The sequence below is a fragment of the Alosa alosa genome, chromosome 3 (genome assembly GCF_017589495.1).
Source record: "Alosa alosa isolate M-15738 ecotype Scorff River chromosome 3, AALO_Geno_1.1, whole genome shotgun sequence".
NCBI classification, from domain to species: domain Eukaryota; kingdom Metazoa; phylum Chordata; class Actinopteri; order Clupeiformes; family Clupeidae; genus Alosa; species Alosa alosa.
Genome location: NC_063191.1, coordinates 5,452,107 through 5,468,969, shown reverse-complemented (window position 1 = coordinate 5,468,969; position 16,863 = coordinate 5,452,107). Strand labels below are relative to the sequence as shown.

The window sequence follows — 16,863 nt, the reverse complement described above, 5'->3', positions numbered from 1 at the left end:
TAAGGGGAACTATTTTGCCAATTACAGCTAACCAGGCAGAATCCTTCTTTAGCCCCACCCTCTGCCTGACAACAGATCAGGAAGTGAAGTTGAGTGGCAGGTTGCTGTCCTGTCCTCCACTAGATACTATGCATACAAACTACAGTGTTAAGACTAATCAGGAAAATAGTTTGGTTTTATTAATCATTCTTGAGATAAATTACTCATTTAATTTATTCAGGCTTTCACCTGACTACTGTCTATGAGATAAACACTTTAAATGTAAATTGTTCAGTGTGTGTATGGTAAGTTGAACTGTGTGTCTGTATGGCGGCGTGTGGCTGATATTTTTTTAAACAGAACCCAAAAGACACATACAGTTATGCAGAATGTGTTCTTAACAACATTTATGTGAATAGTAGATGAAAGCCAAGCTTGTGTATGGCTGTAAAGAGCATTCTCATTCGGGTACATTGATCTCTGGACTTCAAAACAAGAAAAGGAATGTTTTCTGCAGGATTTTAGTGAGACTGACCAATCAGCTTGCAGCTCCACTAGATCCCTCCCCATGACCGGCTCCCTTCCTGAATGAGGAAATGAAACTGACGGCTGCTCTGATCAACATTACAGGTTCTCTGCTACTTGACACATTTTGGAAAAGAAATGTCAGACGGTAGTTGTGTTTTCTTTTTAATAACATATCGGAGAGGATGACATCCTTATAGATGTTTTAGACTGGACTTGATTTTGTACACTCCTGAAAGTGAAAGTAAAGTTTTCCAGCCAACTTCAAAAGCACAAGTGTAGTAGGCTGATACTTGTGTTTTGAGGTGGTTTTCAAACAAGAAGAAATCCTCATTTTGTGAACATTTATATTTTGTGTGTGTGAAAAAGAGAATGGCGGCAAAACTACAAAAGGATCTTTCCTGTCCACGGTGTGGAGAAATCTTCAAGGATCCCGTTCTTATGTCATGTAGTCACAGCGTCTGTAAAGTATGTCTGCAGCAGTTCTGGGAGGGCAAAGGATCCAGGGAGTGTCCAGTCTGCGGGCACAGATCACCAGAGGACTGGCTTCCCTTAAATCTGGCGTTGATGAACCTGTGTGAGACTTTCCTACAGGAGTGGCAACAGGTGCCGTGCAGTCTGCACAAAAGAAAGCTGGAGCTCTTCTGCCACGATGATCAGCAGCTTGTGTGCCTGATGTGTCGAGACTCACTATTACACAAAGATCACAGCTTCCGTCCAGTTGCTGAAGCAGCAATTCATGTAAAGGTAGGTGCTCAGCACACTCAGCATACACCTTTAGACTCATTTAATACTCTTTGATGTTTGTTTATGAAACAAAGTCAGTGCAAACTTGCAAATACTCTCTCTCTCTTTCTCTCCCACACCGACCCACACACACATACACACACACACACACATGGAATAGCGAATTGTGAATATTCTATATGTTGACTCTATCTTTAGTTTTGTTCTAGCGTACCATTACATCTGGCTTTAAACAGCTGTAATGCAGTCTAACGTTCTGACAAGCACACCAATTGCCTACATTGTTCTTTCCCATCTGAAATAACTCCTCTGGCTTTGCTGCCTCCATCCTTTCTGTTTTTGTTGTTTAAACTTGTGATATCCATGATGAGTAGCCTATTGAGTTAGTGAATTAGCTCAACATTGTGTGCTGATAACCATATATAGATAGCAGAGTAAAGGAAAACAAGTAGCCTAGTTGCGTGCCTGCATTCTGTCTCCTGCTCAAAGAAATTGTGTGTGCGTTAATTTTGATAACCTGTTCACTAACTTTACATAATAGAAAATGTGAATGGAAATATCCTGATGGCATGCAGCTAATGGGATACTGTGCATAGTTGGGAAGGTATGGTGGGCCAATTTGGTGTGATACACATTACACACACACACAAGGAAAATTTTCTCTCGTTGTTGAGTAGCCTGGTGGTACGCACAGTCGCGATCTGGGGCCTACAGGCTGCAGTAGCCTGATTAGCGTAACAATAAAGTGTCAATTAATTTCAGGAGGAACTCATGATCAAACTACAGGAGAAGCTGAAGGCTTTTGAGAAGGCTAAAGACACCTGTCATGATTCAGCTGAGTATATTAAGGTGAGTGCCAGTTACTGCGTTGCTGAGCATCATTAAAATAAGGCAATTGTGTAAAATACAGTGTCATTGCTAAGCTCATTTTACAAGTAGCCTTCATTGTATAGTACTTTGCATTTTCAATCCACAACAAATTAATCATTTATCAAACTAATGTCAAAGTTAATGGTTTGTTTGTGATAATAAATTAATCATGGATATGCATTATTCTAGTTAACATTATTTCAACATTAACCAACATCTATTGTAGTTTTTGGAATATTTCATGGGATTTTAAGATCATTATTTCTTTTACTGTCCTGCATATTTTTCAGTATTTTATCCATTTTCCATCCGTCAACAAAGCTATTTAAAGCGTGACACAATTTAATTTCATCCAGACTCAGTCCCAGAACACCGAGAAGCAGGTCCATGAGGAGTTTGAGAAGCTTCACCAGTTTCTACGAGATGAAGAGGCAGCCAGGATAGCTGCACTGAGGGAGGAAGAGGAGCAGAAGAGTCAGATGATGAAGGAGAAGATTGAGAAGATGAGCAGAGAGATCTCATCTCTTTCAGACACAATCAGAGCCATAGAGGAGGAGATGGGAGCTGATGACATCACCTACCTACAGGTCAGAACTATCAGTGGTGTGTGTGTGTGTGTGTGTGTGCGTGTGTATGTGTGTGTCTGTCTGTCTGTCTGTCTGTCTGTCTGTCTATATCAATTTGATTGCTACTTTGAATGACAAAAACGTTCTTGCTGTTATAGCCTTTTATACTGTTTTGAAGTTACCTGTTAGCCTGCATAACTCACTGGAAGCGGGTAAGACCACTTAGCCTATAACTCCCCTATAGCTACACCTAACTCCCCTAGGCTAGCTATGGGCTAACTGGTCTATTCAACTCCCAGTGAGTTATGCTAAGCTAGGCTGATGGGCTCAGACAGGGTTATTGCATGCACAGAGAAGGGTATGCCATCTTATCTAGCTCTGGGGTAGCCAGCAAATAAGCTAATTTCCCAAAAAGTGACGTGCAATGTTTATCTGTTCCCAGTAAAAGTTAAGTATGATTGAGTATGTTTATGATTTGTGAGACAATTAGCATAACAATAACTTCATCCTGTTCTAATTTCACAGAATTATAAGAGCACAGTGAAGAGGTGAGTGTTGCCTCCTGTCTCTCTCTCTTCTCTGTGGTTCTGAACCCAAACCCACAGCAGCACTGACTCCTGAATGTTATTCCAGAGCCCAGTGCACACTGCAGGATCCAGAGAGGGTTTCAGGAGCTCTGATCAATGTGGCCAAGCACCTGGGCAACCTGAAGTTCAGAGTCTGGGAGAAGATGCAGGAGATTATTCAATACAGTGAATATATTGTTCTCTCTTTCTCTCACTGTCTGCCATAACCTCAAAACATCATCACATGATTCAGAACATTCTCACATACTCGCACAATCACATACACACAAATATGAATTTTACTCATGCACATAACACACACTCGCACAGACAAACACACACACACACACACACACTCACTCACACACACAAATAGGAGGCAAAATTGAAATGCCGATAAATAGGATGTAAGGGTATCCAAGAAAAAGAGTGGATGCCATTAAGGGTAATTACTGTGCATAGAGCTAGAAAGAGAAATGGGTACAAAACACATCAAAATGTTCAGTGATGATCATACCAGATCATTACATTATTCCCCTGCCAAATACAGAACTGTGATCCCTTTTTTGTCAGTACTTCTCCTGCCAGTATACTTGGTAACATAACTGTGATCCCTTTTTGTCAGTACCTCTCCTGTCAGTATACTGTACTTGGTAGCACAACTGTGATCCCTTTTTGTCAGTACTTCTCCTGCCAGTATATTTGGTAGCACAACTGTGATCCCTTTTTGTCAGTACTTCTCCTGCCAGTATACTTGGTAACATAACTGTGATCCCTTTGTGTCAGTACTTCTTCTGCCAGTATACTTGGTAGCACCATTGTAGTGTGTGCTACACAGCACTGCTATTACAGTAATAATGACCATCATCATCACACATCACTCAGTAGCCATGTTAACATAGCACTTCTATTAATAATGACCATCATTATCACACATCACTAGCCATGTTTACACAGCACTTCTATTAATAATGACCATCATTATCACACATCACTAGCCATGTTTACACAGCACTTCTATTAATAATGACCATCATTATCACACATCACTCAGTAGCCATGTTTACACAGCACTTCTATTAATAATGACCATCATTATCACACATCACTAGCCATGTTTACACAGCACTTATATTAATAATGACCATTATTATCACACATCACTCAGTGTCCATGTTTACACAGCACTTCTATTAATAATGACCATCATTATCACACATCACTCAGTAGCCATGTTTACACAGCACTTCTATTAATAATGACCATCATTATCAAACATCACTAGTCATGTTTACACAGCACTTATATTAATAATGACCATTATTATCACACACCACTCAGTGTCCATGTTTACACAGCACTTCTATTAATAATGACCATCATTATCACACATCACTCAGTAGCCATGTTTACACAGCACTTCTATTAATAATGACCATCATTATCACACATCACTAGCCATGTTTACACAGCACTTCTATTAATAATCACTCAGTAGCCATGTTTACATGGCCCCTTTTATTACGATTAGAAATGGAATGACGGCTCAGTCAAAATAAAAATGATCATATTTTGAATAACAATGCCTGATCTGATCAGAATTTTGATAGTGTAGCGTCGGTGGATGTACATGTTTAGCGTTGAATGAGTGTCTCCCAGAATGCAGTGCGAGTGAATGCTATAAGGTGTAATGTCGATTATAATAGTTGTAGTTACGTTTAGCATGTTGTGTATTTGTTAGCGTGTTAGTCTCTTTAGTTGTACCTCATGTGTTTATCCTCGTGTAGATGTGTGTGGTAAACCCTTGTTGTGTGTTACATGTGCGGCTGAGACTACCCCTGTGTTGCCCTATGTATATGAAGTTTTAAGTGCGCACGTTCGACACAAGTCTGCGCAATGTTTTTCACATTTTGCGTGTGAAGTTCCTGTGTGTCCCGATCCTGCTGGGAGGGTCGGGGTCTCCATTTCCCGCCACAGTGGAGCATTGCTGTGCTCGAGACAGCCGACAAAAGTTCTACAAGAGGGCAGCGAGGAGGGACCTCGGCGTGGACTGCTGACCGCCTGGAGATCGGCACACTGTGGACAGGTGGCAACGCCACGAGCTGTCACAGTAGCCAGAAGGGGCTACCGAACGTCCAGGGTTCCAGCGCGTATCCGAGGGGTTCGGGCTTGCAGTGGGACTGTTTGCTGCTGTTTGAGGTAAGCGCAGCTGCACGGCGTGGGAAACCGAGGGCCCAAGCGACACCAATGACCCACGTCTGGCGGTTCTGGTGCTTGTTCGGGGAGAACTGGCGTGACCGAGGCAGCCGAGAGAGCCCTTCCAGTCGGGAGGGGTTATCGTGCAGCCGGAGGCTTTCCAGTCACTTGGACTAAGCACTGGGACTGACACCGACGCAGCCGCGAGCGGTGAGCTGAGCTGTCATTGCCGGGGACGACAATGGCTCGGGAGGGGCTTATGTAGCGTCGGTGGATGTACATGTCTAACGTTGAATGAGTGTCTCCCAGAATGGAGTGCGAGTGAATGCTATAAGGTGTAATGTCGATTATAATAGTTGTAGTTGCGTGTACCATGTTGTGTATTTGTTAGCGTGTTAGTCTCTTTAGTTGTACCTCATGTGTTTATCCTCGTGTAGATGTGTGTGGTAAACCCTTGTTGTGTGTTGCATGTGCGGCTGAGACTACCCCTGTGTTGCCCTATGTAGTTATCTGATTGTGTTCGAGTCTTCTTGTTCCAATAAATGGCTGTTCTGGCCAAAGGTGAATCTTGTCTGAGGGTGAGATCGCTACAATAGGAATGAAAGAGGTGGTATATTCCATTCCTATTGCGTTTGAACAGCCATGTATACGGTCATTTGGATTGCCTGCTGTATCTTCTCAAAGAAAAGCAGGCAACAACGGCTATTCTGATCAAAGATTCTAAAGCGCTTGAGAGCGTCTGATCAGAAGAGAACATATGTAAACAGACGGCATGCATTTTTCAATAGTAATAGTTTTATCGGCATGACAAAATAACTGTCCATGTACTGTAAACTGGGCTAGTGTTCAGCTCATGTGTGTTCTTTCTCTCTGCAGCACCTGTGACTCTGGATCCCAACACTGCGGCTGACACACTGCTCCTGTCTGAGGATCTGACCAGTGTAAGTGGGGCTGATGACGAGCAGCAGCTTCCTGATAACTTGGAGAGATTTGATGATTACGCCAACGTCCTGGGCTCTGAGGGCTTTAACTCAGGAACTCACAGCTGGGATGTGGAGGTTGGGGAGAACACCTGGTGGTTTGTGGGTGTGATGACAGAGTCTCTCCAGAGGAAGGGAGATTTTAATTCCATGACTGGACGCTGGTATGTTTGTTTAGATGATGGTAAATATGGAGCAGAGTCTCCACCTCAGCCCACCACTCTCCTCCCAGTGAAGCAGAAACTCCAGAAGATCAGAGTGCAGCTGGACTGGGACAGAGGAGAGCTGTCATTCTCTGACCCTGATAATAACACACACCTACACACTTTCAAACACACTTTCACTGAGAGAGTGTTTCCATACTTTGCTATTGGCTGTGTACTCTCACCTCTGAGAGTCTTAGCAGTGAAGGCTTCAGTGTCAGTAGGCAGCAGGGCCACGTTTGGGCATTGGCAAATGGGCTGCTGCCCCAGGGCCCCAGCCACTAGGGGGCCCCGGTGCGGGACGTTTAAAAAAGGAAAAAAATAATATGATCATATTTTGATATTTTTGATGCATTTCCCCACCAGTAGTGAAGCCCGCGTTGTCTTATCGTCACGCGTCGTTGCCCATATCAATGCATGCTATCACAGACGACAATGGCTTTGCATGAGACGATTAGGAAATATGAAAGCGGAGAGAGGGCAGCAGCCCGGCGTTCTCAGTAAAGCGCGCCTGCAAGTGTACGGCCGTACACACTGTGCGTACCATCAGGCCATTCAACAACGAGAGAGAATTTCCCCTGTGTGTGTGTGTATTCCCACCAAATTGGCCTACCATAACTTCACAACTCTGCACAGTATCCCATTAACGGCATGACAGTAGGCTATTTACAATTTTCTGTAAAGTAAAGTTTGTAAACACGTCATCAAAATCAACTTAATGCAGAAATATATATGCACACACACACTTTTGTTTGAGCAAGAGGAGAATACACACGCACACTACAGAAGTTGTAGGCTAGGCTACTTGTTGTTTTCGGGGAGGCCTCTGCCCCAGGCCCCAGATGACCTTAACCTGGCCCTGCCATTAGGACAGCACAGTTAGAGCTGATGTCACATCTTGCCATCAGTCTATTGTTGTAATAACTGGTCCATGCTGTTAAAATTACATTATACATTGTAAATACTGAATTACTTGTCCTGTTGTTATTTACAGTAATGTCTCACAGCTTCATATGAAGTCTGCAAATATTGCAAGATGAAAGGTCATAACCTTGAGAAATATATTCTAAATCATATTCTGAATCAGGAACACATACTGTAAATGGAGGAGCAGATACAGTATATGAGATATGAAATTTAAAGGGCAACTTGGCAGGATTAGCTATATTCTCCCCTCTGCTGGAGAAATTGTGCATTATGCTATTTCAAACTGTGGAAAAAGGTAACAATAAAGCACATGAATTTGTTTACAAGCTAGCGAAACGGTTAGCATAAGTTCGGCAGAACAATGTGGATGTTACAAGGTAAGAAACAAGGGTAAATAAAGTGGAGGGCATGAAGAGACATTAAACTAGTCCGACCTGAATGTTGATTCATGGCAGCTGGAGGGAAATACATGACAATGTTTCTGTGACAAAGACCAGTAATCTTACCTGAAGGTCTCCACTAATGTCTTTTAACATGGTAAAGCTCAATACAATGTAGCGATCACACCCGCAGACAGTGATTACCTTTGACCAGGATGGGCATTTATTGGAGCAGACATCAAGGAATACTCAGACAACAACAACATAGGGCAACACAGGGGTAGTCTCAACCGCACATGTAACACACAATAAGGGCAGGGCTTAAAATTCATTTTTCAAAATGGGGGGAATTCCCCCACTTAGGTTATTCATGTAGGGGTTGATACTTTTTAAAAATGTATTTGATTTGTGGGTCCCCACCACCTTGACTTCATCAGTAATATTGAATATACTGCAGTGGGATCATTCACACCAGTGGCCATCCTAGATTCTGCTTGAGATTCTGCTTACAAACACACACTGAAAATGATGGCTTATGTGATATGTTTCTATTTCATATATTTTTAAATTCATATAGAGTGTATTTAGTTAATAATGTATAGTATTTTACTAGTAATTACTAGTAGCTAAACACATTCTGTTTGCTAATCTGATATCATTTTAAAAGGCTAACTGAGAAATCATAGGAGATCTCTTTTGCAATTATGTAAGAACATATTGAAAACTGCTGCCCTGATAAGAAAACACTGCAACTCAGCTGGTAATCTGTCTACCAGATCAGTGACCCCAAACTTTTGACCCCTCGGTGCATATCTCTATTTTTTTCTCCAGAAAAAGAGAAAGAAAGAGAGAAAAAAACAATGTTGCCCAATATCAATGTATATCTATAAGTAAGTATAAGTATATATACTCTTTTGATCCCGTGAGGGAAATTTGGTCTCTGCATTTATCCCAATCCGTGAATTCGTGAAATACACTCAGCACACAGTGAACACACAGTGAGGTGAAGCACACACTAATCCCGGCGCAGTGAGCTGCCTGCATCAACAGCGGCACATTTGGGGAGCAGTGAGGGGTTAGGTGCCTTGCTCAAGGGCACTTCAGCCGTGCCTACTGGTCGGGGAGCAGTGAGGGGTTAGGTGCCTTGCTCAAGGGCACTTCAGCCGTGCCTACTGGTCGGGGTTCGAACCGGCAACCCTCCGGTTACAAGTCCGAAGCGCTAACCAGTAGGACACGGCTGCCCCCATTGGGAACACGCCCGAACAATACCCAGGAACTACTTTGCTCAAAAGGCTGCCCTGCCTAACATTAGATTAAGAAGCTCATATGTAGCCCTATTATTATTTGCAGAGGAGTCAATCTAACTGGATAACGGAGTAAACATTAAGGTCGGCCATTCATTTTTCTGAAGACACAGGAGTTAACAAGAGGAAGACATTTCCTCGTTTTTGTTCAGTGGAGATCAGATCTGAAAGGGAGCCATTAGGTAAGTCTCATATCTGCTCCCAATCTCTTATTGATCAGGAAGTGAGAGAAAAGAAAAATGAAAAGGATGCAATCAATCAACTCAGAGCACAACTCAGAGCACAACTCAACTCAGAGCACAACTCAGAGCACAACTCAACTCAGAGCACAACTCAGAGCACAACTCAACTCAGAGCACAACTCAACTCAGAGCACAACTCAGAGCACAACTCAACTCAGAGCACAACTCAACTCAGAGCACAACTCAGAGCACAACTCAACTCAGAGCACAACTCAACTCAGAGCACAACTCACAACTCAGAGCACAACTCATTGTCCAACTCAGAGCACAACTCATTGTCCAACTCAGAGCACAACTCATTGTCCAACTCAGAGCACAACTCATTGTCCAACTCAGAGCACAACTCAAAAAGTGGCAAGTAGTTGCAAGTTGATGTAATCTAGTTTACTGTAGTGGGTATTGTAGGCTATAACGGGGATCATTTCCCCCCACCGCCTCCACACACATCGGGGCAACACCCGGCATTCCTTAATCACCTCCACTACTATCACCCATGCATACTGTAGGCTACTGTGTCAGAGAGTTTATTAAGGACTTTGACTCTATCCAATGTCATGCACCTGCAATTCATAAAGTAAATCCTAATGGTAGACACAATTTATATGCATTAGCAATATGAATGGCTCAGGAAGGATATAACAAAGCAGTTCACTTTGTAGGCCTATTCTCTATTAGGTAACATTTTAAAAGGAGTTTTTCCTCTTTTCACTTCACTACAAAAGAATGGACTGTAGGGTAGCTAATAATCTACTGCACCCTTTAGACCGATAAAGATAAGATAGTGAACCATGTGATAGCCTACTGATATTGATGCTCATGGAAGAGGATGCATCTTAAGACCACATACTGTATAAAACCACCTCACCACTCACAGTACATTCACAGGCTGCAGACTCGTGCACTGAATGCCTCCTAACAGTGGAATGCCTCTTAACTACCTTCATCTAGTGCAGACATGAACAGCTTGCGGCCTGCCAATGCACTCAGCGCAGCTTGCAGGTCAATTTTCACGTATCATTGAAATCTTGGTTTCACAGATTTTTACCCACATCTGAAATTAAATCCTAGTTGTAATGTTATGGTCTGCCGATAGAGGGATGATATAGCAGATTATCTTTTCATAGAAATTCAAAACCAAACCTATGTGTTTAGAGTGTGCTTAGCAACAAAACCAGAATGAAAAGTTTCCAACTTAGGTCGCAACTGCACACAGATAAATACAAAATGTAAATACAATAGACACATGAGGAGAGGATGCTTTTGGAAAAAATAAACCATGCAAAAGCAAACCACTTCACTGTTATGTTAGTATTTTGTTTGTTGCTTAAAAACGTTGTATATGATGGCCTTGAAGTCTTGAGTTAGCCTACTGAATTGGCTGGTAGGCTACCATAAAGTTTGTGCATGCTCTCTCTCTCCAACGCAAACCAGATTTGGGGTTCCATAGCCAAGTAATTCTGCTACATAACTGTTGAAAACAGATAAATGTGTTTATTCAAAGCACACATACAAATACTGTAGATCAAGTGCGCACTTACGCGACTACTTCAAATATTAGCCTATGCACAATAGATTTTTGTTCTTTAGCCTACATAATGCATACACTCAACATACAACAGCAGCTGTGACAGGCAGCGGCCGCATATATTCTGCGTCATATCTCGCATCTTGTGAACTCTACAAGCCCCCACCCCTCACTCGACAACCACACGGAGATTCTGTAATGTGCGTTCACACATAGGTCCGTATAAGGTCAGTATAAGGTCCGCAGGTTAGCATCATATCTGAATCATCCGAAGGGTAGGACCTCCGTTTGACAAACCTTCGCATGTACTCCGGAGGTTATATCTGAAAGCGCTTAGTAATTTGCCATGACAAGGAGATGGGACGAGGAAGACACACACACACACACACACACACACACACACACACACACACTAATCCCCCTCTTCTAGCACATTAATCATCAAAATAGGTTTAGAGAAAAAAGTGACAACTGCAATATTATTAGAAAAGCAATGTAATTGTAGTTTACTATTGTAATCCTCTGCATCAGTCTTCTAACACACACACACACACACACACACACACACACACACTAATCCCCCTCTTCTAGCACATTAATCATCAAAATAGGTTGAGAGAAAAAAGTGACAACTGCAATATTATTAGAAAAGCAATGTAATTGTAGTTTACTATTGTAATCCTCTGCATCAGTCTTCTAACACACACACACACACACACACACACACACACACACACACACACACACACACACACACACACACACACACACACACAATGGCATTATGACAAAAAAAACATGATTGATAAGCAGTTCTGGTGGTTAGCGCTTCGGACTTGTAACCGGAGGGTTGCCGGTTCGGACCCCGACCAGTAGGCACGGCTGAAGTGCCCTTGAGCAAGGCACCTAACCCCTCACTGCTCCCCAAATGTGCCGCTGTTGATGTAGGCAGCTCACTGCGCCGTGATTAGTGTGTGCTTCACCTCACTGTGTGTTCTCTGTGTGCTGAGTGTATTTCACGAATTCACGGATTGGGATAAATGCAGAGACCAAATTTCCCTCACGGGATCAAAGAGTATTTATACTTATAATTCAGACCAGAGCTGATGCTTCAGCAAAGGCCATCACTGAAAAGCTGTGAATGTCGTTGAACACAGCTGTTCTCACATTAGCTGATTGTGATAAACATTAACCATTGTTGCCTAATTACCAATAATTCATTACACCTGTGTGTAGTATCTACTTTTTTTTAGTGTTTTTCACATAGTATTTTGCAGTATTTTTAAAATACAAAAATACACACCAATAAAGTATTTTGATAGAAAATACAGAGCCATTTCCTTCAACCCAATAAAATACAAATGACAAAATACTATTTTGTATTTGAAATACATATTACATGTTTCAGAAATACTACCCATCCCTGAGAACAGGCAGATTACATCTTTATAGTTGGCCATATGATGACATACTTAGGTTAATACTGTATTTCACCAGTTAGGGCACCAAAATGGCCAGCAGCGGCACTGTGTAACCTATCTTGACATGTTTTTAAAGAAACACGCCACCCAAAGTCAGTAGTAATATATGTTCTTACCTTAACTTTCACAAGTTGAGTCATAGCTCTCCCGTGTGAGTACGTGCACTCAAACGCTCTGGCTCGCAGCGTGAATGTGTTAGCATGTTGCTATACTAGTGGCCTCACATTGCAGTAATCAAACACATCCACGTTTTCCCTACTTAAATACAGTTGCACGAGTAGTTGATAAAAATGTGTAAGGTCACACAACATGAAACATGGTGATTTTCCAAGCGAATAAACAGGAGAACTACAATGTGTGGCGCAATAGCACTTGGTACTTGAGTACTTCAACGCAGAGTCCTGCACGGGTCCATTTTTTTAGACCCGCCCCCGCCCGCACCCTAGAAGTTCAGCACCAGATCCGACCCGTCATCTGTGGTGATATTAAAATTAAATCTGCACCCGCCCGGACCCGTTAATATTTGCCCGTTACCCGACCCGTGCCCGCGATAAATCACACACAAGCTAAAATCATTCAAATGAATGTGCTTTATTTTTTTTCTCGCACAATTGAAGCACGTAAAGGACGACCTTTTTTTAACAAAACTTTGCGTCAGGCATAAACCTTACAACAACGAAACATAGCCCAAACTTTGCTGCATCAGAACATTATTCTACATAAAATGGACCTGTTAATGAAACAAAGAGAACAAGAAAAAAACAACCTGAGCCTGCCACTAGCCAACTTTACCTTGACTTCCTCCATTGTAGCCTACTCTCTTGCGCTCCAACTACGAGACGGTTAGATTGTTTAATGTTTTCACACATAGATGCATCAAACAAATAATTCAAAAGTCGCAGTACTGATGTGATGGGTCAAGTGTCGATCGTTGACTAAAACACATATTTTATGTGGTAATGGTAATTTAGATATACAAATATTTCACATATTTTTCAATGATGTTTTATTTCTATAGGCTACTGTTTTGGTTCTCATCGTATCCGCCCGCAAGGAGTTCTTTTCCCGCCCGCATACCTGCCCGTATATTTTAGGGACGTCATAATTTACCCGTTTTAGCAACTTTTCTGCGGGTACCCGCGGATACCCGACCCGTTGCAGGACTCTGCTTCAACGTTAGCGTATTAAGTAGGTAGTTAGTAATTAGTAATATTAATTAACACCTAATTGTAGATCCTATCCACCACAGAGTTTAGAATTCATGCTTGATCGACCCCTCAGCCTCCCCCTCCCCTCTGAGCGAGAGGCACACACACTAGAGATGCGCAGATGGGCTATTATTTCAACCTTAACTGCATAGCAAAACTTATCATCCATCCGCATTTGACCAATTTTCAAAACAGCACCCGCCCGCCATCCGCTGGTTGTTTTAATGTACATGGGTGATGTGGCGCTGCTGACGTGAGGCTAGAAAGCTCTTGCCTGTTCTAGAAATATCCAATGCAGCAAATATAAAAGGCTAAAGTCCTACATTGGCTATGTTGTAACAGCAAACTCAGTCTCTGTCTCGCAAAACAGTCTCCAAATAAAACGCACATCGGCCAGTAGCCTACAATTTTATCATTGTAATAAAAAACGCAATTTGGCATATAATTTCAACATGCTGCTTTCTGGCCTACTAATAAAGGCTATTGTACTTTATTTTTTGCAAAAACAAAGAAATCCTTGATAAAATAACAAGTCATTCACATTATAGGCTACTTTATGCACTGTCATGTCAGGGTGACACTATATGACAAGCCTGTTCTGAAGACTCCCATTCATTTTGACTGCATGGGAAGAGAGCGCGTCTTTTTCAGACAGCGCAATTCATTTTATACCAGCAGGCCAATCCGACAAACTATGGCGCCTCGATATTAAAGGAGAATTCCGGAGTGATATTGACCTAAAGTGTATTGAAACATGATGCCGAGTGTGAACGTATGTCTCATAGCCCATCTCGGCTTGTCCCCTGCACTCCAAAATCTGGCGCTAGTTAGCCGATGCTACCAACAGCTTTTTCAATAGTGGTGCTTCGGCATCGGGCTAGCCATGCAAATAAATCACTGTTTTACACCCATTTACGAGGCTCAGTGTATCTCCACACTTCATTGGTAGACTTCCGAGGGCCCTGACATTTAAAACGAGACATTGAGAACTTTGAAAAAGCACTGGTAGTTTACTTACAAGACGATTTATACAGACAGTATCTTCAACGAAGTTTAGCGTTTGCAGCCATCTTGAATTTAGTCACTGATAAGTCGAGCTTACGAGTAAGAATGAACAGGTATGATAAAGGGATCAGATTCCAAAAATAATTCAGTGGAAATGCATGGATTCCAGTTTCTTCCAGTAGCAGCAACTGGAATCCATGCATTTCCACTGAATTATTTTTGGAATCTGGACAACACAGTAAGTAAGTAGCAGAAACCTAAGCAAGAGGCCATCTCCAGCAAGAGGCCAGCAAGAGTTTTACATACCCATACACAGCCAACCATTTGCAAGGCTGGTTGGGGGTGCCACAAGTCCACACAAAAACTATAACAATAACATAAAGAATTATTTTGTTGGGGATTACTTTCAGAGTGATCTATGCCCTATTAACCTGACTACACTTTTCAGTTATCCAAAAAAAGACATTTGTCCTAGGGTACAACTGGGACGATTGAAACGGGGGACGAATGAAACATTCCGGTTTTCTCCGAGTGCAACGATGATAGACAGACCTCATTTGGACAAAACATAGAGCATATTAACCTCCGTTGCACAGCCAAATGCCTTCCTGTTACGTCCTGGTATCACAGAGTTACAGGCGATAAACGATTTTTGATGGTCACAAGTTTATTTCATTAGCGGTTTATTTTTTTGATTATTAAAGAGTGTTTTTCATTTAAATGTTTGACTTCATGCTTATTCAGTAAAGCATTTAGTGCTCTCCCCAATCCAAGACGTTCACATTGCATGTTTGTTTGTAATGGATGCAAAACATCCTATAATGCTAAATGTCTATGGCGGGACGATTGAAACACCTGTTTAATTTGTCCCGACCAGGCAGTAAACCCCATTTATTCTAAGTCAATGCACACATATCTGTGTTTATACTATATTTTATGCAGGTGAGATATGGAAAAGCAGTTTTAGAAAGATGCAAATATATTTGAGGCTATCAGGTAGGGGGTCGAGTTTTGCCATGTTAACCTATGGAGACTGACGGCCTGTGGGTCATGAAGGACACTTATTTGGATGTGTGGTGGCTTTAACCACATAAAAACAGAGTTAAATAACATTTTGTACTATAGAAACATTATATAATTTGAAACATGCATTATTCTAGCTATATTAATGGCATAGTGCATGCTATTTCCATAAGCGTGAGATATGCGCTTCACCATGACGGTTGTTAACAGACATGAACAAGGACATGAACTAGCCCAGCAGCAATCTATCTAAAATAACACATACTGGAAGTACCATTCATGATATGTTGTCAAATATTGAAATTGTCGAAAGTTTACATAATTTAAGCTGTATGTTTCATTCGTCCCTCATGCTGTTTCATTCGTCCCAGCCAGGAGGGACGAATGAAACAAAACGCACGTTCGACTTCTCCTTAAATAACTCTTTAACGGTTTCGTTCAGAGCTGTAGATGCAACTGTATTTGACAGAGGACAGATGTAGGTTGCTAGTGACAAAATATTAACTTTCAGTGTTTTACTATGTCTTTGTAAATTATGTTTAATTAAGAAGTGTTTCATTTGTCCCGGTTCTCCCCTACTTACAAAGATCACTGACTTAATGAAAGGCAATGCCGTCACGTCAGTCTCTTCCATGCAAACCTCGCTATGTATTTAACAAATTACTTGGCAGATAAAGCAATCAAAATTATTACACCAAGAACACCAACAAGAAATGTAAAATTCCTGAAAACTAAATGAACTGAAACCTATCATCAGTTGGAGCAAAAACTCCTACTGTAGGCTACTATACAGACGCTATACTGTCCCACGACCACGCTCGTGCCACACTCCCGTTTGGAACAGTGATAGTGGCACAGGACTGGGCTGGCAAGGGACACAAGAACCACACACCAGTAACAACAACAATAACTTATAATAGTCTAGGTGTTGCTCTTTCAGAAAGGCTAGGCAATCAAGGACATGGGTAGATGGAGGAGAAATCAAAAATAATAAATAAAAAGTTCTATGGAGATGTGCAAAAGTTTGAGAAAATCAGATATGTGTGTGTGTGTGTGTTTTGACGTGTGATGAAATAAGAAAATAAATAAAAGGTCTGTAGCATAGGGTGAGGGATGTAAAAGTGCTAAAAGTCTTG

General features: G+C 41.8%; 1 protein-coding gene across 1 annotated transcript; it reads left to right on the top strand.

Moving 5' to 3' along the window:
* Positions 1 to 514: 514 nt before the first annotated feature.
* LOC125291702 (E3 ubiquitin-protein ligase TRIM35-like) lies at positions 515 to 7,236 on the top strand. Its single transcript, XM_048238540.1, has 6 exons — positions 515 to 1,251; positions 2,014 to 2,100; positions 2,478 to 2,708; positions 3,213 to 3,235; positions 3,321 to 3,439; positions 6,326 to 7,236. Exons 1-6 carry the CDS (start codon positions 877 to 879, stop codon positions 6,955 to 6,957), a joined length of 1,467 nt encoding a protein of 488 aa, XP_048094497.1. The 5' UTR covers positions 515 to 876; the 3' UTR covers positions 6,958 to 7,236.
* Positions 7,237 to 16,863: the final 9,627 nt, after the last annotated feature.

Bases quoted from the DNA above. Each gene is read 5' to 3' on its own strand.
- LOC125291702 (XM_048238540.1), top strand. From the start codon at position 877: ATGGCGGCAAAACTACAAAAGGATCTTTCCTGTCCACGGTGTGGAGAA. The intron at 2,709-3,212 runs GTCAGAACTATC...CTAATTTCACAG, and splicing joins ATGACATCACCTACCTACAG to AATTATAAGAGCACAGTGAA. The intron at 3,236-3,320 runs GTGAGTGTTGCC...ATGTTATTCCAG, and splicing joins TATAAGAGCACAGTGAAGAG to AGCCCAGTGCACACTGCAGG.